This window comes from Papilio machaon, chromosome 26, assembly GCF_912999745.1.
Source record: "Papilio machaon chromosome 26, ilPapMach1.1, whole genome shotgun sequence".
In the NCBI taxonomy this organism is placed as follows: domain Eukaryota; kingdom Metazoa; phylum Arthropoda; class Insecta; order Lepidoptera; family Papilionidae; genus Papilio; species Papilio machaon.
This window is the reverse complement of record NC_060011.1, coordinates 1672679-1699658: the sequence shown is the minus strand read 5'-3', so window position 1 is coordinate 1699658 and position 26980 is coordinate 1672679. Positions and strand designations below refer to the sequence as shown.

At 36.5% G+C, this 26980-nt stretch overlaps 1 protein-coding gene across 1 annotated transcript; it reads right to left on the bottom strand.

The window, feature by feature from the left end:
- Positions 1–456: 456 nt before the first annotated feature.
- On the bottom strand, positions 457–26415 carry LOC106718682 (NACHT and WD repeat domain-containing protein 2). Its single transcript, XM_045684443.1, has 25 exons — positions 26180–26415; positions 18909–18935; positions 14824–14990; positions 14458–14646; positions 14111–14278; positions 13758–13908; positions 13476–13632; positions 13062–13220; positions 12285–12457; positions 11517–11609; positions 11020–11148; positions 10455–10560; positions 9464–9626; positions 8955–9163; positions 8278–8536; positions 7751–7932; positions 7086–7162; positions 6123–6671; positions 5021–5138; positions 4423–4552; positions 3601–3673; positions 3287–3423; positions 2496–2696; positions 1690–1824; positions 457–800 (listed from the first exon to the last, which is right to left on the bottom strand). The coding sequence occupies exons 1-25, from the start codon at positions 26245–26247 to the stop codon at positions 562–564; spliced, it is 4059 nt and encodes a 1352-aa protein (XP_045540399.1). The 5' UTR covers positions 26248–26415; the 3' UTR covers positions 457–561.
- Positions 26416–26980: the final 565 nt, after the last annotated feature.

Genomic DNA, 26980 nt, shown 5'->3' with positions numbered 1-26980 from the left:
ATAATGTAATTAATAAGCGTAATAGATCAAAAAACATTAATTGTTTTTTTTTGTTCATAAATTATGATCAAACATTTTTTTACTCTTCTCGTAGTTTCTGGTCAAAAAAAATATTTATAAGAATATTAATACATCAAGTTTTTTTTTTTTATTTAACTAAAAAAAGAGATGTCTTTGAATAAAATGGATTGAAGACTAAAAAAAAAAAGAACTTTTTGACTATCGAAATAAAAAATCCGTCCATTACAAAATAAATACATATTTCAAATTAAAAATACAAATGGATGTATTAATAATCTTATAGATTTACTTTGATGTAACATTTTTGAAACAGAAAATATTTTTTAAACTAATTAAAAACGACTAAATTCACGTATAGTCCAGTATCCGATGAATCCAGACAAAGTGTCACGAAACCACGAATCCAGTCCAGTAAACTTTTTTTTTTTCCTTCACCTGATAGTCGAAAGACAATACTCTAGGACTCTGAAACTTGACTAACGTAAAAAATGTAGCCATTTTTAACTAGTTTTTTTAACCTAGATTTTAATTTCTGTTCCATCAGCAGTTCTCCATTCCCCTAACATCGAAGGTCCGACCTTCGAACTCCTCATTTCCATAACCTCTATCATCGTATTCACAATCTCTGCCGTTTTTGACAGACTCTACGAGTGGCCCGTGAAGTTTGACACAGACTATCTCCTTGTAATTTTCCATAGACAATGCGAGTACAGACCCACCGAGGAGTACTTCACAAGATGTTATACGTTCAGGTGGTGTGTACACTGCGATTAGTTTGCCTGTTGGTGATAAATATTAAGTAAAAAGTATATCTTATATATATAAAAGAAAGTCGTGTTAGTTACACTATTTATAACTCAAGAACGGCTGAATCGATTTGACTGAAAATTGGTGGGCAGGTAGCTTAGAACCAGGAAACGGACATAGGATAATTTTTACCCCGTTTTCTATTTTTTTGTTCCGCGCGGACGGAGTCGCGGGTAAAAGCTAGTATAGAATAATACAATGTTATTGGTAACTAGTTGTCGCCCGCGATTCCGTCTGCGCTGAATTAGAAAGAACTTAATTAATAGTCTATGTATTCTTCCAGATTATGTTCCAGACTATATTATAAATGCGAATGTTTAGATCAGAGATTCCCAAAATTAATCGAACTTAAAGCATTGCTAATTCTCACTCTTTCTTCTTCTATTGATTTAAGTCAGATTGAAAAATAATAATAATAATTTATCTTAAAAGTAGATAATTTGGCCATGGGGGGTCTGTGGAAATGGTTCATTTTGGAATAGGGGGTCACTTGTCCAAAATAGTTTGGGGATCCCTGTTTTAGATGGATGGATTTTTGTTTGAAGGTAACTACATAACCACTCAACGGATCTTGATGAAATTTGACACAGATGTAGAACATAGTCTAAAAGAACACATAGGCTACTTATTAAGTATTTTTTTAATTACGTGCGCACGAAGTCGCGAGCGACAGCAAGTGATTATGTAATAAAACTAGTCGTATAAACAGATTATTCAACTTAAAAGAATATAACGAACAAACAAATTGTTTGAAATGATTCATAAAACTTCAAATGATTTATGACTGGTAGCAGCTGTATATATATGTAGATTTGGTCCTTCGAGTCGGATAAAGGATAATATTAGTAAAAATGAATATACCAGTATGAAGGTCCCACAGTCTGACAGAGAGGTCTCTGGCAGCGCGGTCAGCAGACAGCAGCACGGCACCAGCACGACACAGCCGCAGCATTGATGGTGCTGCTGCGTGTCCGCGCAGTGTCAGACGACAGTTACCTGAACAACATAGATTATGTTTTAAAATGGATATCTATATCTATCTATATATATAAAAGAAAGTGTTAGTTACACTATTTATAACTCAAGAACGGCTGAATCGATTTGACTGAAAATTGGTGGGCAGGTAGCTTAGAACCAGGAAACGGACATAGGATAATTTTTACCCCGTTTTCTATTTTTTATTCCGCGCGGACGGAGTCGCGGGTAAAAGCTAGTTTAAAATAAATGACCCACTCAGAGTTAAGTGATGTACTTTAAAAAGAGAAAACTACACTGAGAAAATCCCTTAGTGAGCAATTAAGTGTATGTAAGTATTAAGAGCGTCGGTGGCTCAGGGGTTAAGCACTTGAAGGAAAACATCAGCAACCTGCAAATATCTGAGAAGAAATTCAATGATATGTGTGAAGTCAACTTGCACTGGGCCTGTATTGACTATGTCCTAGTCACCCCTAACTTAGGGTAGGCTCCGAGCCTCTCAGTGGGGATGTATAGGGGATGATGAATGGCTGTTTCAAAGTTTATGGTTGACCATGTGTAATTTAGTGACAAGGGATGTAACTATAAGGCGAAACATATTTAAATCAATTTTAAAAACTGAAAGCTGATTTTGCACTGATTCAAAAATCTAGTCACTGGTCTTCTTGTGTGTTAAGTGTGATATAACTCACCAGTGACCAGGTCCCAGACAAGTATCCTGGTATCCTCAAGTCCGGAGACGACGCAGCCGTCGACAGAGCTGATGGCGAGGGCGACGGTGTCGCAGCCGGGCTTCCATTTCTTGAAGAGTGTGCCCGACTGCAGGTCGTACACCACTATGAAGTTAGGTGTCGGCTCGTCCAGCTCACGAGACACCACGCATACGTATGAACCTTACGTACAAGTAATTATTTAATATTATCAACAGTAATAAATTCCGTAACAATATTTGTTAGGTGCTAGAATAGATCGTCTTGCTCAGTGAAATACCACGGTTACACAGAAGACAGACGTCAAGTGGAAGTAATTCCGAGTACAGTCTGATGTGTGTCGTGCCGGATGCCTAATTTTAGTCTTCTTTCCTTTCACAACCTTTTCTTATAAGGAAATGATGGGTAGGGAGTGGATTTGGTGGAAGAGGGAACGTAATAGGAAAGGGAAATATCCTATTCCTGTGCGTGAAATCCTGCGTTAATTAAAGGTTGCAGATGTCTATGGGCAGTGGTTACTTCGCCATTTTGGCGAATTTGCATGGATCCTTGCTCGTTAATTTTGTTTTATAACATAATAAATACAATAAATAAACTGACCCTCTGTTGTTTGACTGAAACAAATCTTGCACTTTTCCCTACGAAGAACAACCCTACAAACATCTCTATCAGCCGTCATATCTGAATTCAATCACTTCTTTCATATATCCTCTTCCACAAAATCCAAACTTTCTCCTGTCATTCCTTTCATCAGTCAGCCATATTCAATATACCTTCGTAGGTGATGGCCGCTTTGGAGGTGATGAAGTCGTGGTGAGGTATACGCAGGTCGTAGAGCAGCTTGCGTGACGTTAGAGACCACACCAGCAGCGGGAATGGCTTCTGCGTCTCGTCGCCGCATACCAGAATCCTTAGTTATCATTAAACAACAAAACATAAGATAGGTTTTCACTGTCGAAACACTAGGGGGACGTATTATATCAATTAATGTAGATAAAATAATTTATGTTATTAATTATATACGTTTCGAAATTAGCGAACAGAGTCTGTTGAAATCATAAATTGAAATGCTAAGTGTAACCCTTACCTTCCATCACCAGAAACGAGCAGAGAGTTCAGAAACCTGTCCTCCCCAGCTTTGAATGTCGTTACACAGTCACCTACATAGAACAAAAATTCAATTACTCGTCCGCAGAAGCTTTGCAGAGAGCCTCGTGACGTCAGACGATGGTTAGTAAGGTTGCCAAATAAAAAAAAAAGATAACTAAAACCTGTGCAAAAAAGAGTACGGACCAAGCGTCTGTAGATGTGATTTTATCAAATAAAAAAAAAAGGTTGCCAAATAAGGTTACATAAATAGTTGATACAATAAATGTATATATGTAATTTATATAAACTTAATAAAAAATGTTAAAACCTTACAATAGCGAATCATGACGAATTTTCAAAATATTTACTACTTAATTACGTTGTTAACACTCCGAGTTCCCGCGCGATTGACTTTTCACCTCTATCTTTTTCAATAACAAAAAAGGCAAAGATACTTTGTGGCCAGTGTGCCACGTATTTGGCAGAATATTTAATTCTGCACTCAACATTGCATACTTGTATTACATAAACAAAATGTATTAATTAATACAAAATGTCACAGCAGAGGAATTCTACAGTAATAAATTGTAAGGTTGCTGTTAACCGCGATTTCGTCCGCGCAATATTAAAAAAAAACTTAGTTTCCTATGTGTTCTTCCAGACTGTGTTTTACATTTATACCAAATTTCAGCGATATCTACGCAGTTGTTCTGCAGATATCTTATAACAAACATCCATCCATCCATCCATAAAACATTCGCATTTATAATATTAGTAAGATTATAAGGTATAGTATAAAAACATAGTAATAAATACTGACCTGTCTCTATATTCATCAAGTTGACGTACATTCTGTTCCTGGAGAGGGCCACGAGATGAGAGGCGTCGTGTAATCCGTAGTACGGCATCTTCTGGTTCATTACACCTTTTAGAGTAACCACGAACTTACCCTACGACATAATATAACCATAAAAAACATCGCCATGTTGCAGAAAAATATGAAATTGTGTTTTAAAAAAGTGATTAGCAGTACCTAGGTCTAGTTTTTCGTATTCATGGTCAGACTATAATTACATATAAAGTTGAATAAAAATTCTACGTTCAATAGTAACGTACTATTTTATTAATATTAGAGAGAGAGTGAAGTACAATCGAACCTTGGTGAAGAAATTGGGTTATAAAGAAGCCTCTATAAGCGAGAGAAATATCGTGATCCTTTAGATTCTCGCTTATATCGTTTCGACTGTATGTCTGTCTTCTGACGAGGCATTATTATAATTATGTTTTGTCATTTTCACTTTTTTTTTTAATAAACATTGTAAAACTTTATGGTGGATTTTATAGTTAAAATTTTCATTTTCACTTCCGATGTGAATGTTCTTAGTCTAATAAAAAAGAAACAATAAAAACCTATTTACCTGATCCAGGTCATAGACTCTAAGTTCTCTCCGACACAACACCACACATCTGTACTCATCGATCGGTACTAAATTTATAGGATGTGTTACACCAGTCAACTTTCTTACTAATTTACATCTGGAAGAATATAGACTTTATAAGACACTAGCTTTTACCCGCGACTCCGTCCGCGCGGAATAAAAAATAGAAAACGGGGTAAAAATTATCCTATGTCCGTCTCCTAGTTCTAAGCTACCTCCCCATCAATTTTCAGCTAAATCAGTACGACCGATCTTGAGTTATAAATAGTGTAACTAACACCACTTTCTTTTATATATATATCGATTAAGGATTATCTGTTTTATTATAAAGATCATTTTTGAATTCAGTAACCATTGGTTTCTGAGACCAAAATCTCTGTATAAAACATATCTTCATCCCTGTCATTATCTATGACAAAATAGAAATACTAATATGTTTTTAAAGAAATATTTGGTCTCAGAAACCTATAATAAGTACCTAAAAATTAGTCAACAAAATTTTAATATTGAAATTAACATTTATTACCAAAATCTTTAACATCTAAAAGGATATTTGATAGGTTTTAGTTTGTAATATTTTTTATATATATAATATAAAATAATATATAGCAGTGCGAGACGCAACGCGACCGCGAAGTCTTCGGATTAAACACTCGCCCTGAAGATGGACCCCCGATGGGTTCGAAACTAGTCGGTGCCGTCACCGGACGATCAAACGTGAGTTAAGCCGTTTCTTAATTAATTAATATTATATATGTCGCCCGTGAATTCGTTCGCGCGCATTAAAAAACTCAATAGGGGCATGAAAAATAAATAGTAACCGATTTTCAGACCTAATTAATCTGATATATAAAATTCTCGTGTCGCGGTGTTTGTGTTTGACCGATTCTCATGAAATTTTGTGAGCATATTAAGTAGGTCTGAGAATCGGCCAACATCTATTTTTCACTCCCCCCCCCATTTAGTTATTTTAACTGCGCGAGGACGAAGTCGCGGGTGACAGCTAGTATGTCTATAAAATTTCATAAAAATCGGTCAAGCCGTTTCGAAGTATTATGGTAACAAACATAAGATTACTTACCGGCTAACATCCCAAACACATATCTCTTCTCTCTCCGTAGATATAGTAGCTATAAATTTGCCTCTAGTATCAAATCTAACTATCAAATCAAAGGATTTACTATCAAATCCTTCGACCATAGACATATCTCTTCTTTCTTTATTCTCTACCACTTTCCAGAAATCTTCATTGACAGGATAAAAAGTTGGCACCGGTGGTTCCCAAACTTGTGCCATCCATTGCTCGACTATTTCACTCTCTATCTCTATTCCTTCTCTCTTTCTTTTCTCTAACGTAGTTCTTAAAAGACCATAGAATTGTCTATGGTCATAATCTAGTGCATACGAATGAGTTTCGAAGACATCTTTTAGTACATCTAAATGTTCTGGAAGTGGGTCTATATGTACTAAGGCTATGTCCTCTAAGAAATGACCACAATCTGTAGCCGCTAGTTTGTCATGAATCCAGTCTAATTTTGTGAAATAAGGTTTTATTGAAAATGTTTCTGGATCATCTTTTAATAGATGATAATGTTGAAATGGAAGTTCATCAAGTTTTCTCGTGTTGTAACTAAAATATGACATTATTGACATGATTAAGAAAAAAAAACTTGAGAGGTGTGTTGGGACACCCGGATGGAACGAAGTTCCTTTCTATTAATTATTAGTGAAGGAACCAATGTTTATTCTATGAATAAAGAACTTAAGAAGTACATTTTATTTCTATGAATTTTCGTTATATATTGTCACGTCGTTGCCATGGTGAAGTAGCGGTCATTCGTCGTTAACATACTTACTATAGCAAAAAGTGTCGTGACAACTTTTCGTAAGAATTTTTTCCGTCTAGCCCCCTTTCACAACGCGCGATAAGGAACTTCGTTCCAAAAAACTTTTCTTTTGACATTTGGAAAATGTAAAGATTTTTTTACTTATAATTTGTGATTGTTGTGGTGTTTAATGTATTTAGCTAAAATATTAAACATACCAATCTTCGGAGAATTTGTTTTCTTGTGATATCAAGCGGCCGGCCATTTTAGGATCGTTCTCCGTGTACCACATACCCTGGAAAAATTAAAAATTAATTTAAATTAATTTACTAATATTATTAACTAGCTTTTACCCGCGACTTCGTTCGCGCGGAATAAAAAAAATGCACACAAGATAAAAAAGTTCCTATGTCTCCTAGTTCTAAACTACCTCCCCATCAATTTTCAGCTAAATCAGTTCAACCAATCTTAAGTTATGAATAGTGTAACTAACACGACTTTCTTTTATATATATAGATGAGAATGTTTCGATGGATGTTTGTTTGAAGATATCTCTAGAACTGCCCAACAGATCTTGATGGAATTTGTCACAGATGTAGAATAGTCTGAAAAAACACATAGGCTACTAAGTTTTTTTAATTCCGCGCAGACTAAGTCGCGGACGCCAGTTAGTTAAAAATAATTTTAGGTCTGATTTTTAGGACCTATAATTAATTTCGGCTGTTTTCTCCTTTTTAATATTTTTTTAATATTGAATAAGCTATCGCTTGACTACGATCCCACAAGTGAATGCGAAGTGTTTTACTGTCGAAGGCTCACTTTGGTTGAATTCTCGCTTAGTTTAGGTCGTATTTTGTGTGTTATGTGAATAGTCTATCCTAACCTCGTAGTACTGCACCAAAGCTAGTCTAGGTACATGTGGTGCTGGTGCCAGATATCGCTCAGCTGCAGCAGCTGCCAGTGCCGCATCCCTCCAGCGTGCAGCACCGCGCACATCCCAGCGCAGCCATGGCGCCAGCAGTGCGCCCAACTGGGGCCAGAATAGTGACGCCGGCGCCCATGGTACTGCGGATTATGTAAATGGAACTAAACTCATTGACAGTGGGTTTCTGACTGTATAAAACAGTCATCACTGTTATTCTTTAACAAAATAGAAATATATGTTTTAAACGGAGATTCTGGTCTCAGAAATTCACAATGAATACGGCTTCTGTACAGTTGACAAAAATGAAATGTTTATATATAATACAAAAAAAAAAAAACAATTTTCGTCTGTCTGTCTGTCCGCCAACTCACGTTTGATTCGAGTAATCTCCGAAACGACAGGACCGAAACTATTTAATTCCATATTGACGAAGTCGTGTGCAATACCTGTTGGAATCTTTAAATTAAAAGGAATTAAACACTTACAATAAGTCTCCTCGCTTCTAAACAGTTCGTCATGTGCCAACATATCCAGCATCTCAGTATCATCAAGACCGCGTCGTGATGCGGTGAGCAGAGCTAGACAGACGCGAACGCGGTCCGCGCCCAGCGCCTGCTCCGTCGCCACCAGGATCTGCGCCAGCTGACTCTCCAGGTCTTCGCAGATCACCAGCTCCGGTTCCACCTCCGGCTCCGACTGCTCGGTGAATGTCTCCGTTGATAAGGATATCTGCCACGCCAGGATCTGGAGGAAAATAAAACATTTTTTTTATATCATAAGGTGGTAAAGGAATGGAAGCACTGAAAGAGATTATTTTCCCTTCCTACGTATTCCCTCTTCCGTCAAATGCAATTCTCTTTCCAATATTTTTCTCATAAGAAAATGGTGGGAAGGGGACTATAATTAGTCCTCTAGTACCAAACTCATCAGACGAAACGCAGAATTGCTTCCACTTCACGTAAATCTTCTGTGTGGTCATGGTATTTTGCTGAGCGAGCCAGGATTCGTATCTAGCAAAGAAATAAAGAGACACAAAAAAGACATACGTCGGCGCACCTTTTCAAGAAGAATGATGAAATAAATTGTAAAAGTCGATTAAAAGACCTCCTTACAAAAAAGTCTTTCACTAAGATGGATTCCTACTATGTCTTCTGTAACTCACCTTGGCGTAGAGTGGCAGTGTACATCGCCGCAGTGCTTCAAGTGCCTCTGGTGGCGGTGCGGCCGCGCCCGTGCGGCAGTACGCGGCTGCGCACGCGCACAGTGTCGCCTGCGCCTCCTCCAGGCAGACTCCCGGCGCACGGACCACCTTCGGACCGTCCTCTGATGATAGCACCGCCATTATCGCTGATGATGAGGGTTCGTCTGTTTCTATTTAATAAAGAAAAATGCTAGAGATGCTGCCTGCCACATCAATTCTTTTCATTCGATCTTTCTTATGTAATGTAGTTTAAGTTAGAAATACAAGTTTAGATTCCTTCAACGATTATAACCAATTTCATCTTTAAAATAAGTATTTTTGACAATATTAAGAAAATCAAAGTAAATTTGTTCTTATATAATCAGGATTAAATAGGACTTCTTTGGGCTAAGACTCTCCGACAGATAAACTAACTAGAGTGATGCAGCGATCTGAAGTGGACCTTGGCCTCAGACTATCTTTGACCATACCTTCAGAGACAGTAACCAGCATTTTGACATTATCGGGCAGCTTTGACGGCAACCAGCGAGCACCACGCAGCGCGTCAGCCGCCGCCACGCAGAGCAACACGGGCCTCGTGCGACCCAGTGCTGACAGCAGCCGACCCAGTGCACTGGACAGCGCGCCCGCCTCCTGACATCAAACCAACCCCCCATAAATAAAAAACCCATCTCATCTCTAGTAGAATATTTAAAATAGTACGTCAAATTGTATAAATCAACCGACAAAGTTAGAAATGGTGGGTATAAGTAAAACTAAATTATGACACCTCGCTAGCGCCCCCCTGTCAAGATTAAAAATGTCACAAGATTCTTGTACTGTAGCTGTCATGTCATTTTCTATGACTCAGTAGGTTTTATATATATTCTGAGAGAACCAACCGCGATAGTAGCGCTCTCACTGGTTCAGATATCCTTGTGTGAAGTTCAATAAGGATCTTGGGGCAGTTGGAAAATATGTGAACTAACAATGTCATCTTGACAGCGTCATATTTTGTCAAATGATGGCAGCTGCATAGTTTAGTGTTGCCATTTTCATAATCTCGAAATTTCATAAAAATGTCACGCATGACAATAGGTTGATGAGATTCCGCGCGGACAGAGTCGCAGGCAACAGCTAATTAGATTATATTTTTGAACATATCAATTTAAATAGAAAGTTATAATAAAAAAGAAACTTAAGTTATAAGTTTCAGAAGTATTGAAAGTTTTGCTCACTGGTAACCCTTAACATATAAGTCCCCACGACCTCCTGACTATGTCAAAAAACTACCATTAGATCCTTGCGAGATTATAGTAAGTACTAAATTTGTTCTTTTTACTTTTTAAAAACAGAAACTTAATTAATTCTTTCACCATGGGCAACGGTCGCCTCGCTATTTTGGCGAATTCAGGTGGGCGTTTGCTCGTTTCCCACCTTTTGATACAAACAAAAAAACACTGGGAAATAAGCTATACTCACATTTCTACCTCTGTATACGGTGCCCGTGTGCAGCACATGGCATTGGTCCACAATAGACTTCAGCAGCTGGTGGGAACTGCTCGACTGAGAGGTTAGACCTACGAACCTGAGGATATTATAAAAAAAAAAACTTGAGAGGTGTGTTGGGACACCCGGATGGAACGAAGTTCTTTTCAATTAATTAGTGAAGGAACCAATGTTTAATCTATGAATAAAAAACTTAAGTCTTCACAAGAAGTACATTTTATTTCTATGAATTTTCGTTATATATTGTCACGTCGTTGCCATGGTGAAGTAGCGCTCATTCGTCGTTAACATACTTACTATAGCAAAAAGTGTCGTGACAACTTTTCGTAAGAATTTTTTCCGTCTAGCCCCCTTTCACAACGCGCGATAAGGAACTTCGTTCCAAAAACAACATGTAGGTTTATGAACAATAATGGGTGTCATAAATGGCCTCAACCGCTTACTGAAAAGTATTTCTGATGGATATGTCTGTTTGCATTATTTTACGTAAGTCTCGCATATCATGTTATATTGTATGTATAGTAATGACGTCACATACCGCACTATGAGCGCGAGGTCTGGCAGCCAGGTGTGTGCGAGCGAGGCGGCACGAGCTAGCAGCGTCGCCTTCCCGCACCCCGCGCCCCCTAGTAGTGCGAGCGGGACAGAACTCTCACCAGTCACGTAGCTGAAAAGGACAAATATAGTTTAATGTACTTCATTTCAATCTAAACAAAGAAACGTCAAATTAAAAACATGGCGGCCATTGTGATATTTCACTCTTTCGATTTTTCCTTGAATATTTTGAGATAAAATAAAATTATATATTTATATAAATATAGCTAATGTCATATAGTTATGTGAGAAAAATTGTTTTACCAGAAATAATTTGAAATCTACGAGTTTTAGCGACAAATAGTGCAGTTTGTCTATGGGTGAAACATTTCAGGTTATTGTAATTGGAAATAAAAGTTTATGAGAAGATAAAAATTGCTTAAAATCCTCTAGTTTGTTTAATTTGTAGTAAATTTTTAGGATATTGTAAAGAGTACTCACGTTTTGAGGTCGTTAAGCGTGATCTCTCTGTTAGAGGTGCATTGCGCCGCTTTCTGGCAGAACGACAGGTGTTCGCTTATCTCATCAAATAAACTGTAATACACAAATAATAGAAGGTGTAACGCTAAAAAAAAAAAAAACAATTCGATGCAACATGGACATAATATTACGAATAAATTCAAACATGTATGCAGTGTGACTCTATCACTGAAATCTATAAATGGACTGGCTATAATACGTAGTATTTTGTGCCTATTTGATTTTTGCCATTTTGGCATTGATGATAGCGCTTTGTAGCGGTGGTGTAGATTCGAACTAATAACTTAGATAAAATTAACTGTCAAGTAACATCAACAGGCACTTTTAAATCGGAACGAAGCAAAAGCTGTCATTATCAAGTAATCGCCTATTCATTTATAGAGATCATTGCTCCTAACTGACAGTAGATTCTGAGCTAATCAGCGACTATGAGTATGAGCTACAGTTCAACAATATAAAAATGTGGTACTTTTTTGACATTTACAGGATGACATCTATTACTTATTGTAGTTTATTTTGAGCACATCGGGCCGGAGAAGTCCTGTTACACTGGACCCATAACTTTATTTCCTGCTATTGAACACCCCAGCGGGTTTCCTGTGGATGAGGCTGAAGGTAGGCCTCCCTCATAGTGGAAGCTGCTTCGACAGCCGACAGTTTAGTATGCACAAAGCATTTCCCTCTGAAAAAAAGTGTTTCCTGTGGATGCTGTTACTGCAGTATACAGACCTGGTGGGTACGCCGCAGCTGCCGGCAGGTTGCTCATTGTCAGCTATTAGTGTGTCAAGTAGCGCGCCAAGTCTGTCAGCGAGTGCGGCGCGCACTTGCTCCGCGCACTCCTCGTCTCCCGCACCACGACCTCGTACACTCGCACGGATCACGTTACGCTCACTCAAGTGACACTGAACCATAGTAAATGTAATTATTTCTTGAAAAAGTGTACTATTAAGAAGTCCGTTTTAAGACCATAGACAATCCGGGGAAGAAAATTAATCAAATCACTCATATTTTAATATTAGACAAGTTGTTTAGGATATCCGCCATTACATCTTACTTCTTATTACGTTACTTCTAATATATAAAATTCTCGTGTCACAGTTTTCGTCACCGTACTCCTCCGAAACGGCTTGACCGATTCTCATGAAATTTTGTGAGCATATTCAGTAGGTCTGAGATTCGGCCAACATCTATTTTTCATTTTTTTTTTTTACTGCGCGCGGACGGAGTCGCGGGCGACAGCTAGTAATATTATAAATGTGAATGTTTGGTTTGTTTGAAGGTATCTCCGGAACGACTGCATGAATCTAAATGAAATTTTGGCATAAATGTAGAATTTAGTCTGGAAGAAGACATAGGCTACTTATTACGTTTTTTTTTATTCTGTGCGATCAGAGTCGCGGGCGACTGCTAGTATTATAAATAATAGTTACATCTCAAGAATCAAAGTTGATAAATCAGGTAAAAATATTTTAAATATGTGAGTATTAGAAATTTAAGTCGTGTTACTTTTAGCTCCTTCTGTAAGTTGTTGAGCCTGCGCTGTAGCTCTGCATGGTGTGCGGGGTCTGTGCCCTCCGGCTCGGGCTCCGGTGGCGCGCCTCCGCGGCACACCCACACGCAGCGCCGCGCCGCCTCGCCGCTCATCAACACAGAGTGCTGTACCTCCTATACACAATTACACCTCGCAATGATACAGGATGTGCTAATTTGATGTCACCGAACCATTTCAAAGTTCGATTTTTTTAAATCGTAATCAAATGAAATTCATACATACCTATTAACTGATCAGTATACAGAGTGTTCCAATATGATTATGAGTTAGCGACATATTTAAAACTTTGACAATTTATCTAAGGACCAAACTGCATTGTGAATTACAAATTCGAGTTCACTCCACGTCCAGACCGTGCCAATAGTTACCTGTTCAACAACAGTGGTGAGGTAGGCGTCGCAAGCCTCCTGCGGCAACGTGCGCACGAGCACACTAAGAGTGCGCGCCATCTCACGTCGCCAGCGCGCAGGCGCACCGCGCGCCAACCGATAGCACGGCGGAGTGCACACTACGTCTAGACTGTACCTGTGAAGAAAAGCGTCAAATGGAAGTGTTTCCGTATAACGATGAATAAATGTGTATGCTAGAGTTCAAATTCGAAGTCTATTTGTCTATCAATTCAAGAGAAACTAGTTCTAGTACATAAATACCATTTATTTAATAGAGCTTGATCATTTTCATCCTCCGCGGCTTCCAGAGCTGCTTTGAAGTCAGCGCATTCCAGCGTATGCGGCAACAGCGGCGTGCCCAGACCGGAATTGAGGAAGAGAACCGGCACTACAGCGCCTAACTCAGATTGACCTGGAAATAGAACGATCTAATGTTATTAACATTGTTGTAATACCATCGTTGAGTTCCCACTGTCGTAAGAAAGTGACTAATAATCAACAGAGTGATATAAAATCGGGATAAATGTTGGGAAGAAGGGTTAAACACAAAGAAATATTTTTTAATTTAATAAATCACTTATTAGACAATTCCAAGATGTTCGAAGTGTACTTACGGGTAAGTTCAGCGATGCACAGTACTGGGAAGCGATGGTCTCGTTGTTGCTCGAGCGGCGACCGCCAGTGCAAGTCGGACACGTGCACTCGCCAGCCGCGGCGCCGCGCGCGCACACGCAGCTTGGCCGCCACCGCGCACTGCAGGATTCCTTTTTCCGCGCAGCAATCTGAAATAACACGTAACATTCACTAGGAATACTAAGATAAAAAATAGAATACTCGACTGACTGTGACTGATTTTCTGAATAATACAAATATATCCTGCCGGTTATGAGAAAAGTTAAGTTAAGGAAGCCTACTCTTTTTGAGCAGTGTGTCCACTCCACTTATTTGTAGAAACTTTTACCTTGTGAGTCGGCAGCACAGACATATATTAGCATAGCTCGTCGCCGTCGGGTCCTCGTTGGGGGTGTCTTGCCCAGCAGGTAGCAGCGTAGCTCCTCGGGGAGCGCAGCCACGCTGGCCGGCACCGGCGGCCCCACCACTTCTTCGCGGGGCGACGCACATGCCACCGGCGATGACAGCGAGATGGAATCTGTGCCAGCATTCACTACACTTTTGTTATCAACAATATCTGATTTGTTTCTATTCTATTTTTTACTTTATGTTCGATTTTTGTTTTATTTTTTTTTAATTCCGCGCGAACGGAGTGGCGGAAAAAAGCTAGTTACTACATAATGTTAAATACCTTTTGTTACAAATTCCCTCTCACCTGATACACTGGAGCCGACAGGTCGTGGTACTTTAACTGAGGGCTTCTTCTCCCGCAGCGAGGGTGCAGGCTCTAGCAGCTCCAACGGGGGATCAGCTGCAGGCTCAGGCTCTGGCACGGCCTTGCTCGTGCGGTACGACGGCGACCTGCGCGCGCAGCAGTTCGGTCTGCGATAAAATAGTTAATATAGTTTTGATAATGCTTAGATAATCAGACACCTTTCATGGTTTAGTTAGTAATAATGAATGAATTTTAGATGGAGACCCCGTTTATTTTCTTGGGAAAGTAAGATAAAAAAATTTTGGACGTTATCTCTGAGGCACATTACCTTAAGCTGAAAGCGTCGATTTTTATATTCCTACGTTGTAAAAGAAGTCATAAAAAGGTCAAATATAAATAGAAACACTGAATTAAGTACTAACACGTAGCTAGTTGCTACGTGTCGTAGCTCGTAGAATACAGCTGTCGACACTCGTATTGTCTTGATTAATTATTTTGTCACGTTCATTTAGCATTGTTAATTGCTTCATTTGATTAATTTAAATCGTTTTGTATTGTATAATTGGTCAGTGATATTGTAGCGCCAAATGTATGTTGTCAATGTGCCGGATACATTGTTGGTATGGTTTATATCGAGAATAATTTGGCTAGCTTGAGCATTGCGTCATTTATAATAATAACTAATTTAGGTACTTACTACTATATGTTTATATTTTTTTTTTATAATTATGCTTCGTAGAGCGAGCGCAGACACGTTAGTGTTGCTACGACTCTACGGCGTAGCATCTACATCTACGATTTGGATACGTAAAATAAATAAACATTTTTACGTGTTCCTCTTTTCCTAAAAAAATTAATATATAAATGTGTTGTCAATTAAAATAGAACACATTTTGTAAGATACATTTTTTCAAACCTATGAAATAAAAGAAGACAGCATTGAAGGCACAAAGGGCGCGGTCTGAACACAACGAGGCACTCCATCACGTGCCCATTCAATCTGACATGGGATATAAGTTAAATATTTAAGTTACCCTGAAGCCAACATCTATAAGTAGAGTGCGTTGTGTCCTTAGTAGCAAACCCCGTTGGTATTTTCACCAAAAACATCGTCTATATTCAAAGTGAACATACCAGTTTTTGACCCAGTTCACAAGAAATTAATGACATTAAATACGGATGGCTATAAAGGTAGAAGAAGACCGAAGAAAGTATTGATGGACAGTATGAAAGATGATATACGTAAGAAGGGCGTTAATTCGGACATGGTAGCTTACAATATAAGAAGACAATATGATGAAATAAACTACATTCCTTCATCAATAGAAACAATGTTCATTTTAATTTGGATACGAAAAATAAAGGTAACTTCATATATTATGTGTTCATTGCATTGATGAATCGAATGTCTTATAATCTATCTATATATATAAAAGAAAGTTGTGTTAGTTACACCATTTATAACTCAAGAACGGCTGAATCGATTTGACTGAAAATTGGTGGGCAGGTAGCTTAGAACCAGGAAACGGACATAGGATAATTTTTACCCCGTTTTCTATTTTTTTTTATACCGCGCGGACGGAGTCGCGGGTAAAAGCTAGTGTCTTATAAGCAAGGAATGATATCCAGTATTCAACCCGTTGAATATAAATCACTAGGTAATTATAATTTATTAATATTTTCATAGTTAATTTAATCTACTATATTTAGTTTTATATTTGTATGTCTTTTCTATAGGTACATACTGTATACAAATGGTATATTTATAGAGCTGCTAGACGGGAAATGTAATGCAATTTTCCCTACACTAAAGTTGATAACACACGTCGTCGGAAGGCTGGGCAGGAACAATATTGAATATAGAGCGGATGTCACCCCTTGCGCCACTTCCGGTGCGGGGTAAAGGGAAATAGGTTCCCTCTTCTAATAATAACTTTACTAACCTACTTTGAAGAAAGGTTTTATATTATATATTAAAAGAAAAAAAATGAAACACACAATGAAATAGTAAAATAACGTAATTTGAACTACGAGTTAATGAAAAATTTGAAGTGTAATATGCAACTAATTTTGAATTTACTAATAACATAATCTATTAATATTATAAACGCGAATGTTTAGATGGATGGATGGATGTTTGAAGGTATCTCTAAAACGACTCAAGGGATCTTGATGAAAATTTCCCTTAGATGTAGAACATAGCCTGGAAGAATACATAGGCTACTAATTAAGTTTTTATTTGTATGCGTGGACGGAGTCGCGGGCGACAGCTAATTATTTTAATAAATGAAATAGCGAACCATTTACTTGATAAAAATACACACATAGATAACCGTCGAGGTATGAAAATTTAATTCAACAAATTCACTTGTGTCAGTTATTTGATTAAAGTAATTACATATTTTACTTGTGTCCTTGGAAATAAATTTTTCTTTTTTTTTCCTTGGGGTTATTTTCATTGTATGTTACGAAAAGAGACATAATATGAAAACCTTACTACAATCTAATTCTAAATTGAAAGAAAACGATAAAGTTAATTATGTGACATAATTTACAACAGCTTATGAATATTATTCAATTCTTTCACTTTTTACTAACAAAAGATTCATCAAACATTGATTTCGCAAATCTCGCATTCAAAAGCTCTTGAGAGGGAATTTCTCGTATACGTCTACGTAATATTATAAGGCGTGGTCAGAGGAGGGGCACCGACGTCACAACTCGTGACGTCAGCCTCCCCCCAACCCGCGAGCGTGACGCGCGACCTCCCCGACCTACTTACGACTTACGAGCTGCGTGATCCGGCGCTTTACCTACAAATATTTTTATACTTTTTCGTTGCATTGGCTGTACACCTTTGTGTTGTTGCGTCGACATACAAAAAAATATAATGACAGCATTTTGAATTTGGAACAGCCAAATTCTATCATAGAAAAGTAGGGTAGTTCTCTTTTAGCGTCATTTTGAAAGCAGTAAATATTAAATGCTAGCTGTCTCCGTCCGCGCGGAATTAAAAAAAACGTAAAAAGTAGCCTATGTGTTCTTCCAGACTATGTTCTACATGTGTGAAAAATTTCAATAAGATTAGGCCATTCAGAAGGTACCTTCAAACAAACATCCATCCATCTAAACATTCGCATTTATAATATTAGTAAGATTTTTAGTAGTACACCACATCAAGATGAGTTTAATTAAAATAACGCCAATATGCTAACCTTATTTAATATAGCAGCTAGTATTAGTGGGAATTGAAAGTAAGAAGTTATAAATCACCAAATTTTTCTGATATTGGGTTTTCGTATCTTCAAAGATGTTATAAGCATTATAGTATTTAAATTATTATGCCAACATATCGTACACATACAGAAAAAATATAAACAATTAGTTATAGCATAGTATTTACTGCGCAAATGGACGTGTTACCGAACGCAACACAATGGCGGTCTGTCACGGTGACAGATGTATGTCATCGCGATCTTATAAAGAAAACAAATAAGTGGGAATATTTCTAAACAGGTCGTTAATAAATTAAATTTGGATAGTTTTTTTCGAATATTATTTTAAGAATACTTAACATATATTCATTGTGTATACAATGAGTTATTCATTGTGTACATTTTTAATGTTGAATGACAGCTGTCATCGGTCCATTTTAAGATGTGTCAACGTAGACATGGCTCCAGCTCAAGTCCATTAATTGTTGTTTATGATAAATTTAAAACGTTTATTCGGTGTTGACATTTAAATATGGAATCAATAAATTAATAAGGACATATTATTTTTTCTATAAAGTGTATAAGACGACATTTGTTACTTTATAATACAAATTTTGTGAAAATTTTAAAAAGTTAGGCAAGAAATTAAAACTTAAATACAAAACATTAAAACAAAAAAATAATAACACTACTTTGTTTTTTATTAAATTAAAATATTAACTATAAATTAACTGTTAACGCAAAGTTTTAGTACTGAACATTCAGTTAGAAAGATGTAGGAGTTGTTAAATCCTGTTAAAAGTTAGATGAAACACTGAAACAAGCAATGTTATATTACAAGAAAGTCATTAACAAATCTGTCTTCCAAACCTTTTGACACTCGTTGTCAACGTGTACCTGTATAAAAAGACAAATCAATTGATAAAATAATAATTATTATTAAAATCAACGAAGGTAGGTATAGAGATGCCTATCATTGTTTTACACAGTCTCACTTCTTAAGGTGATGTAAAACATCGTGATGTATATTATAGCTATTATTAAAAATCTCTGTGATGTCAATCAAACAGAACCTAGGAATGCGTGGTTGACTAAGGCCTAATTACCCCTAACTTTAGGTAGACTCGAGACACAAAATTAGGAACATGATGTCAAAATTTTGCATCTGTTGACCATAAATGCCGATGGGAATCTGTTTAAAAATGTAAATGTTTATAAATAATTCTATAATAAACCGTAAATCAAGTTAACGACTCAAATATCAATGATTTTCAGACGCGGGTCGTTAATTGCGTCGCTGTGACGTCATCGATTTTGTGGTCATGATTAACGACTAACGCTTAGTCATGATTAATGACCCCCACTTCTGGTTCCACTTTAATTGCTCACTAGCTAAACAGTATGGCAGAAATATTGCCTTGGATGGAATAATTATATTTGATTAGGAAATACCCTGATAGCTTATTGCTTGGAAAAGACTTTGCTTTGTGCCAACTTAAACATCATCATCAGCTCACTATACGTCCCACCGAGGGTCTCAGAGCCTACCCTAAATTGGGGGTGATCACATTGGTATATGGCAGGATACAAACTCAGGACCTGCAGATTGCAAGTCAAGTGCTTAACCCGTGAGCTCCAACTCTCTACTTAAACATACCTGTTGATATTCCTGACAGTTAATTTAGTTCGAATCCTCACCACCCTTAACAATCGCAACCATTAGCGCCAAAATGGCGATAATCAAAGGGGCACAATTTAATTTGTTGAATTTACACGTATTTTATTTAGAACTGATCTGAAGGTAGTCTAAAAATTTTTCGTAAACGATAACTATAAGCAACACCTACATTTACCTGACTATACTCGTCGTCGTATCATCGTCTTCGCACTGCCGAAGTATTTATCCAAAAACAGACTGCATCAGTTTTTTAAAACAAATCGAAATAGACACGAGTATATATTAAACGTATTTTCTTTCAACACACATACTCGTATAAGGGTTTAAAGATGTTCTATATACGTTCAATGTACATTTCGTAAGGTCAATGAATGAATGACGTCGGAATGCAATCAGTTGGCATAGAACACGCCGTAAATCTTTCCGCAAGCGAATCGTGAATGCGTATTACTAATTATATTTTAACCTTTTTACGTTTATTACGAAGTATCATGACGTGATAATTGCTTTGTTTTAACAATATTACTATATTAGCTGTCCTATATTCCGTCTGCGCGGATTTAAAACAAACTTAATAAGTAGACTATGTGTTCTTCCAGACTATGTTCTACATCTGTGCCAAATTTCATCAAGATCCGTTGAGCCGTTCCAAAGATACCTTCAAACAAATATCCATCCATCCATCCATACATCTAGACAGTTGCATTTATAATATTAGTAAGAAGTAAGATCTATTAACCAATAAAATACGTATCTGCGATGAACCGTATATTTATGTTATAAATGGATGGATGGATGTATGTTTGTTTGACGGTATCTACGGAAAGGTTCAACGGATCTTGCTTAAATTTGGCACAGATGTAGAATATAATCTGGAAGAACACATAGGCTACTTATTAAGTTTTTTTAACTCCGCGCGGACGGAGTTGCGGGCAACAGCTAGTATTTTATACAGAGATTCTTGGTCTCAGAAACTCACGGTTACTAACTTACGTAGAGCTTTTTCCATACGTGTTATAATGTGATAAATACTAGTATGTTGCTATCGATATTAAATCGATTATTTTATCTAAACTCTCTCACTCACAGTGACTGTGATCAGGTGATTTGGACAACGTATAGAGGAAGTTCGCGACGTTGGCAACAAATCAAAATGCATACAAACCTAACATAGATATATTATATACGATTGGTAATAAAATTTAATTAAATTATTTAATATTGTGTGATTAATTCAGAAGTCATGTCTAAAGTCCAAAAATTTCTTCATTTAATATATATTTTTATAGCGAAAGTAAAGAAAATATCTTCACTTCGTAAATAAATTGCTCTAAAAGGTAGACAACACATCTGCAACTTGTAGCTATGGGCAGCATTCACATTGTTAGGTGGCCGCTTGCTTGTTCCCAACCTTTAGCTACATCCAAAAAGCAATAATTTCTCTCGACTCATATCTATGGTTGTGACAAAATAGTCTTTGATCTTTGTATCACGATAGTAAATGATTAAAAATATTTATATCTGTAGCCATAGAGAAGTATTCGTGTCAGCATCACGATTGATAGAGACGTTGACATAGACGAGATGCAGTTTATTTTTAAAATAACCTCTCATATGATCATAAAATAATATACAACGGTAAGAATAACTCTCATTTGAATGTAATTTTAATGAAATTAGAAAGCAATTGGTAAAATACAAATAATAAATTTATAAAAAAAACATGAATAGATTTATATCATAACGTGTTAAAACTAAACAGACTGCAGCAATAAAAATAGTTTTTTTTAATATAAGGCCGTTCGTACCCAAGGCAACGTATATCTTCGAAACTGATATTGCCTAGCTGCGTCGCGAGTATCGCGTTTAGCGCACTCCGTAGCCACAGCATTAAGTCGCCTACGCAAGTCGGCTATTCAGTACAGGCATAGTGACATATCAACCATATAGATTTGCTCCGCCATCTTGAAAATCGCAGCGACTTTTCTGGCAACAATCTTAACAAACAGGTTGCGTGCGACTGTATTAGGTGACTAAATAAAAAACGTCTGCGATGGATGCATCCTCTTGTACGAACATCTATGCCATCATATTGTGTAAGTCACTTAGCGACTAAAATCGTTTTCGAAGATTTATGTTGCGTACTGTTAGGCGGCCGGCTTTTGGGTTATTTTTAAAAAAGAAACAAACTTTACACTACACTTTTAATCAGTTACAAAAACTGTATGGTCTCTGAATCCGGAGTCGCGAGCTTCTAAATCTGACTGACTTTAAAGTGAATTGTATCAATAAAGTAAACTAATTTGCTGACATAAATGGAAAAACTTCATCGATGCATATTTTGCTGACCATGCAGGCCTTCTATAATAATAAGGGGTATAACAGTAAGTATGACTTTAACACTGTCAAAGCCTTTATTGATTGTCATCAGTACTTCGAACTCTCAATCCAATGCATAAGATGATCAAGCATTCAAAATAATTGCAATCTAATGTGGGACAGTTCAGGTGTTGTGGACATTTTGTGAACTGTTCATTTTAATATTAATAAATTAACGTCACATTAGTTGGTTAATTACGATCGTGTTTACAGTTAACATTGGTCACAGAGTCCATGATTATATTTAGAACACTTTACCTTCGACGAAAAGCTATTTTATTTAATTCAACGTAACGTTTGACGCTCTTATCCACCGATAGAGGTATCACACAGATCTTCATCTTCCTGGCCTTTTCCCATTTAAGTGAGGTCGGCACAGAAGGTTTTACAAACCTTAAAGTTTTGGCTTAAGCTATTACAAGGATAACAGCTTAAAAACATTTCTATATTTCATTCTGAAATACGAAATCTTTTCAATATATTCACAAAAACTTCCCTTTAATATATCCAAAAGCTATACTCATAATCCAAACGGAAGTCATTAACTGCCCGGTTATTAACTAAACGTCTTGGTTATAATTAATGATTTACGACTCACTCTATTTTCAGATATATTGCGTTAAACTTTGTATAAGCTTTATTCATCTTATCTATATATATAAAAGAAAGTCGTGTTAGTTACTCTATTTATAACTCAAGATAGGTCTAACTGATTTAGCTGAAAATTGATGGGGAGGTAGCTTAGAACTAGGAGACCGACATAGGAACTTTTTTATCTTGTGTGCATTTTTGTTTATTCCGCGCGGACGGAGTCGCGGGTAAAAGCTAGTATTTATAAATTTAAGAAATCGATGATCAAAATAATGTAATAACCAACTAAATTACAATGATAACAAACTTCAAATAGTTTTCTGCGAATAAAAATACCTTTAAAATTTACAGTGGTTAGATGAAGTTCCTCAACATTCTTCAGCTAGTATTTCATTACTTGTGAACCCTCAACTTTATTTCCCACTCTTAAACCAGGTCTTCCGTGTAACATTTTGGATATAACCAGTCTATAACAGTAATAACAGACACGAAAGGTTTTTACTTTATAAAGTTTCTAGTTTACTTTATGTTCAAACTGCTATTTTCTTTAGTTCACGTATAAATCTTATTTACTCGTATGCACTCAGCCTCCCTGGGGGTGTACGTCGAGTGCGTCGGTAATTCAATCCTTTCTATAGTAGCGCAGTGACATATACTTGCATTGGAATGACGTCATAATATCGTGACCCACTTTACTATATGATTAGAGTGACCAGCATCTTACAAAGTGACGGACAACAGGACTATAAAAAATGTTAGGAAAAAACAAGCGAAGTTTGTGATAAATCTGAGTAATTTAGACCTATAAAATATTATTTAACAGAATATTTAGTAACTAGGCCATAGTCGAACACGCTGGCTAATTTGTTTGACTTCACACACATATTTGAATTTCTTCGACTATATGTACAGGTAGCGCGATGTTTTCCAACAACGTAAGTACGTCTTATGTATCAGCTGACGAAATAACTTATCGAAAATGCACAAAAAGGAATGTTCTAGAAATAACTGACTTGTGGTGACCGTATGCGTGACGCGGGATCTCCATCACACTTTGTTTAACGCCATTGTCTTGGCCGAGCGTAGTATTCGTTTGCTCCAACACGCCAATTAATGACCGTTCCAAGACGGCATACTATTATGGCAATTTTTGTATACATTACATTTTCAGCAACATTATTTGTTCTATGTATGCTTTTTATAGATATATTATGACTATTCGTTATCCCGATCCAAATTCGATGATTCTGCTAAAATTATCTGTAATAATCCGGCCCGAAGGACCACTTTGTTTTGTAAAACATATGTTATTTAGTAATATAATTGTATTAATATTGTCATCCTTGTCAAGGCTAGTGCGTTTTATTAAAGTTTGTACAGACAGGCATAGTCCTTCGAGCAGGATTATAGCGAATATTATAATAACAGTAATGTTCTAATATTGAAATTTCAAAAATAGAACATTATCTTTTTAATTTCTATTCTTCGATAGCATTCTTACGGAATGACTGGCTGAAAAAAAAACGAAACAAAATACTTCGTAGATAAATTGGTCGGGTCACAAACAAATAATTTAATTGAATCACCGGCTCTAATATCAGTCTAGTATTATTTTATGTGTTAGAGTTGGCTTGCGGCCAGTGACGGGGAATGTATAGTATTTATTAGTTTTTCAACGTAACGAATCGTAAGTGGCCTCACGGTGAGGTTTCATCGGTTTTTAAAGTAACTAGTGATGTTATTAATATTATACATAGTACGATTAAGCATTATGTATACATCACTAGGAGAATACTGGCGACATTTGAAGTTAAAAATCACTACAAATATAATTATATGTTGAATAAAATTTTATTTAAGTAACCGGTAGATCCTTCATTATTTGACTGTGTCATTATGTACAATAGATCTATGTCTCGGCTGTGGTGCCTTCTTTTTTCTAGCTTTCATTAGAAAAGCTAGAAAGCTAGCTAGCTAATATGCAAGGAAAATAATAGGATTTTGTTTTTGTGGGAAGGGGATGGGGACTTAATTAGGCCTATGGCAATCACTTATCAGACGAAGCGCGAAATTGCTTCCACTTCACGCCTGTCTTCTGTATCGTTGTGGTAATTCACCGACCGAGCCGGCCCATCAGTTGTTGCTGTTTTTAGATGATTCTACACTTATTAAGATGTCTGGCCACCTCACTCAGACAGAAATACTTTTAAAACTTTTACTGGCTTGTTCTAAACTAGTTCTAAAACTTCGAAATCGTTTGTATAAACTTTAAATAGTTAATAATATTACTTATTTATTAATAGTAAAGGGTTAAACCCAATTTACTATTGTAGATTAATACCTTAAACCTTTCAAGGAGACGTTTAATTTATACATCAATGCGAGTTTAAATTGGTGTTCCAATTTAGGTTTGGATTCTCAAATAAACGTCAATTATAATCGGACAAAGAAATAGGACGTTGTTAATAAATTCCTTAACTCCAAAGTAATTGTCCCAAACGTTTTAAATTAAAGAAAAGTATTTCTTTTTTCCCTTAAAATAAAACTTGCTTTATTTTTACTAAATGTTTTCGTATAGGAGATAAATATTTTCAATGAAGTAAAATGTACAAAATTAAAGTTTACTTCTCTTGCTTCGAAAGAAGCGATAACTGATAACCCACGGTAAGATGAAAAGACGCGATCAAAAGAACCGACGAGGTTCTCGTTTCGATATGCAAATGTTTTTATTTAAGAGTTTAAGACACTATGATACAGATTATTTTCCCAATCACATAATATTGCATTGCCACTTGCTGCGGACATCGTCTTGTTTCGCAGCGTATAGATGTGCCTGTGGTTATGGTCACCACAAACGTTTATTTAATACTAGCTGTCGCCCGCGACTTCCTCGGCGCAGAATTAAAAAAGAAACTTAATTAGTGACCTATGTGTTCTTCCAGATTGTGTTCTACATCTATACCAAATTTTATCGAGATCCGTTAAGCCGTTCTGTAGATACCTAATAATATCCATCCATCTAAGCATTCGCATTTATAATATTAGGAATTAGAAATTCCTCCTATTTTTAATTACCGAAAAATAAGAATGTTGTATTTTATGCTTAGATCATTCATTGTTGTCAAATTTAAGTAGTCATTCAATGTTGTAAGATTAAAAAAAAATCTTTTGAAATAAATCATATTTGATACCTGAAAATATTTCCAACTTCAGACTTTTAAAATTTTATTTCAGACTTTCCGATTTACTCTGTATTTACGTGAATAAACAATATAAATCATGTCAAAATGCCTGCTCTTACTAAGATTTTCTGAGATGAGTATAATGATAAATAAATTTATGTCTCGTTCGTTCCCGGATATCCGGCAGTACTCCTGTATTGATTTATGTTTTCGCACTGTCTGTTATCTCCGTTACGTACGATACAAATATAAGCTGACATAAAGATATATAGTATTGTCTTAAAACCTTCACGCTACGTTAAGATACTTACTCCTCGGAATGCTGTGAAATATTGTCTTTATCCTTGTGAGCCTGACCCGAACTGCAAGAGTTGCCCATTTCGTACCACTTTCTACCACATCACTAAAATACTCGAGTACAACATAAAAATATTTGATAAACACACGCGCTCACGCCGTACTGGGCACACCTTACTAACATTTCACAACGTCGCGATATTTTCGAGCGGCAAATCTAAATTTATAACACACGTCCATACTGTCACGGCTCCCGGCGGCGAATAATCGATGCACGCTATAATGTTGCCATGCATGTCAGACTATTTTCCCTAATTTAATTTTATTTCCATTTTAGATTGTAATAAATTCAATATACTTTATTTATTTTTATCGATAGAGCATAATTAAACAAGCGTTTCACCGATTATTAAACAACCTAAAGCTATACCAGCATTCGGATTTCAGTTTAATTAAAGAAATAATTAGTTAAGTTTGTAATGAACAAAACGAACAATCGTACAATTTTATTTAATTAGTATGTTATATTTTCCTTGTATATATTATATGTATTCCTGTATACTTTAACCTGATCAAATAACATTTGATTGAGTTCGTGTAAGTAAAACACAATTATGTGAGAGGAGATAATAAACTGGGAGTGTTAATTAACCTAACATCTCTGAAATAGGTAAATATCATATATATGGTAACACGGCGTGCCCTGACTGTCGTATCCCCCTGTTTCTGCAGAGTAGCGTGGCTCGCACCCGAGCTATCTATTTTCCATACTTTCCGTCATGTGAAAGCTTTTCACTCCGAATATCATTTAGGTT

What these genes read in the sequence shown, in the direction of transcription:
- LOC106718682 (XM_045684443.1), bottom strand. Translation starts at nt 26,247, where the DNA reads ATGGGCAACTCTTGCAGTTCGGGTCAGGCTCACAAGGATAAAGACAAT. An exon ending in TCACCACTGTTGTTGAACAG is followed by an intron (nt 13,221 to 13,475) that starts GTAACTATTGGC and finishes AATTGTGTATAG; the next exon opens with GAGGTACAGCACTCTGTGTT. An exon ending in ACGCTTAACGACCTCAAAAC is followed by an intron (nt 11,149 to 11,516) that starts GTGAGTACTCTT and finishes TGTCCTTTTCAG; the next exon opens with CTACGTGACTGGTGAGAGTT.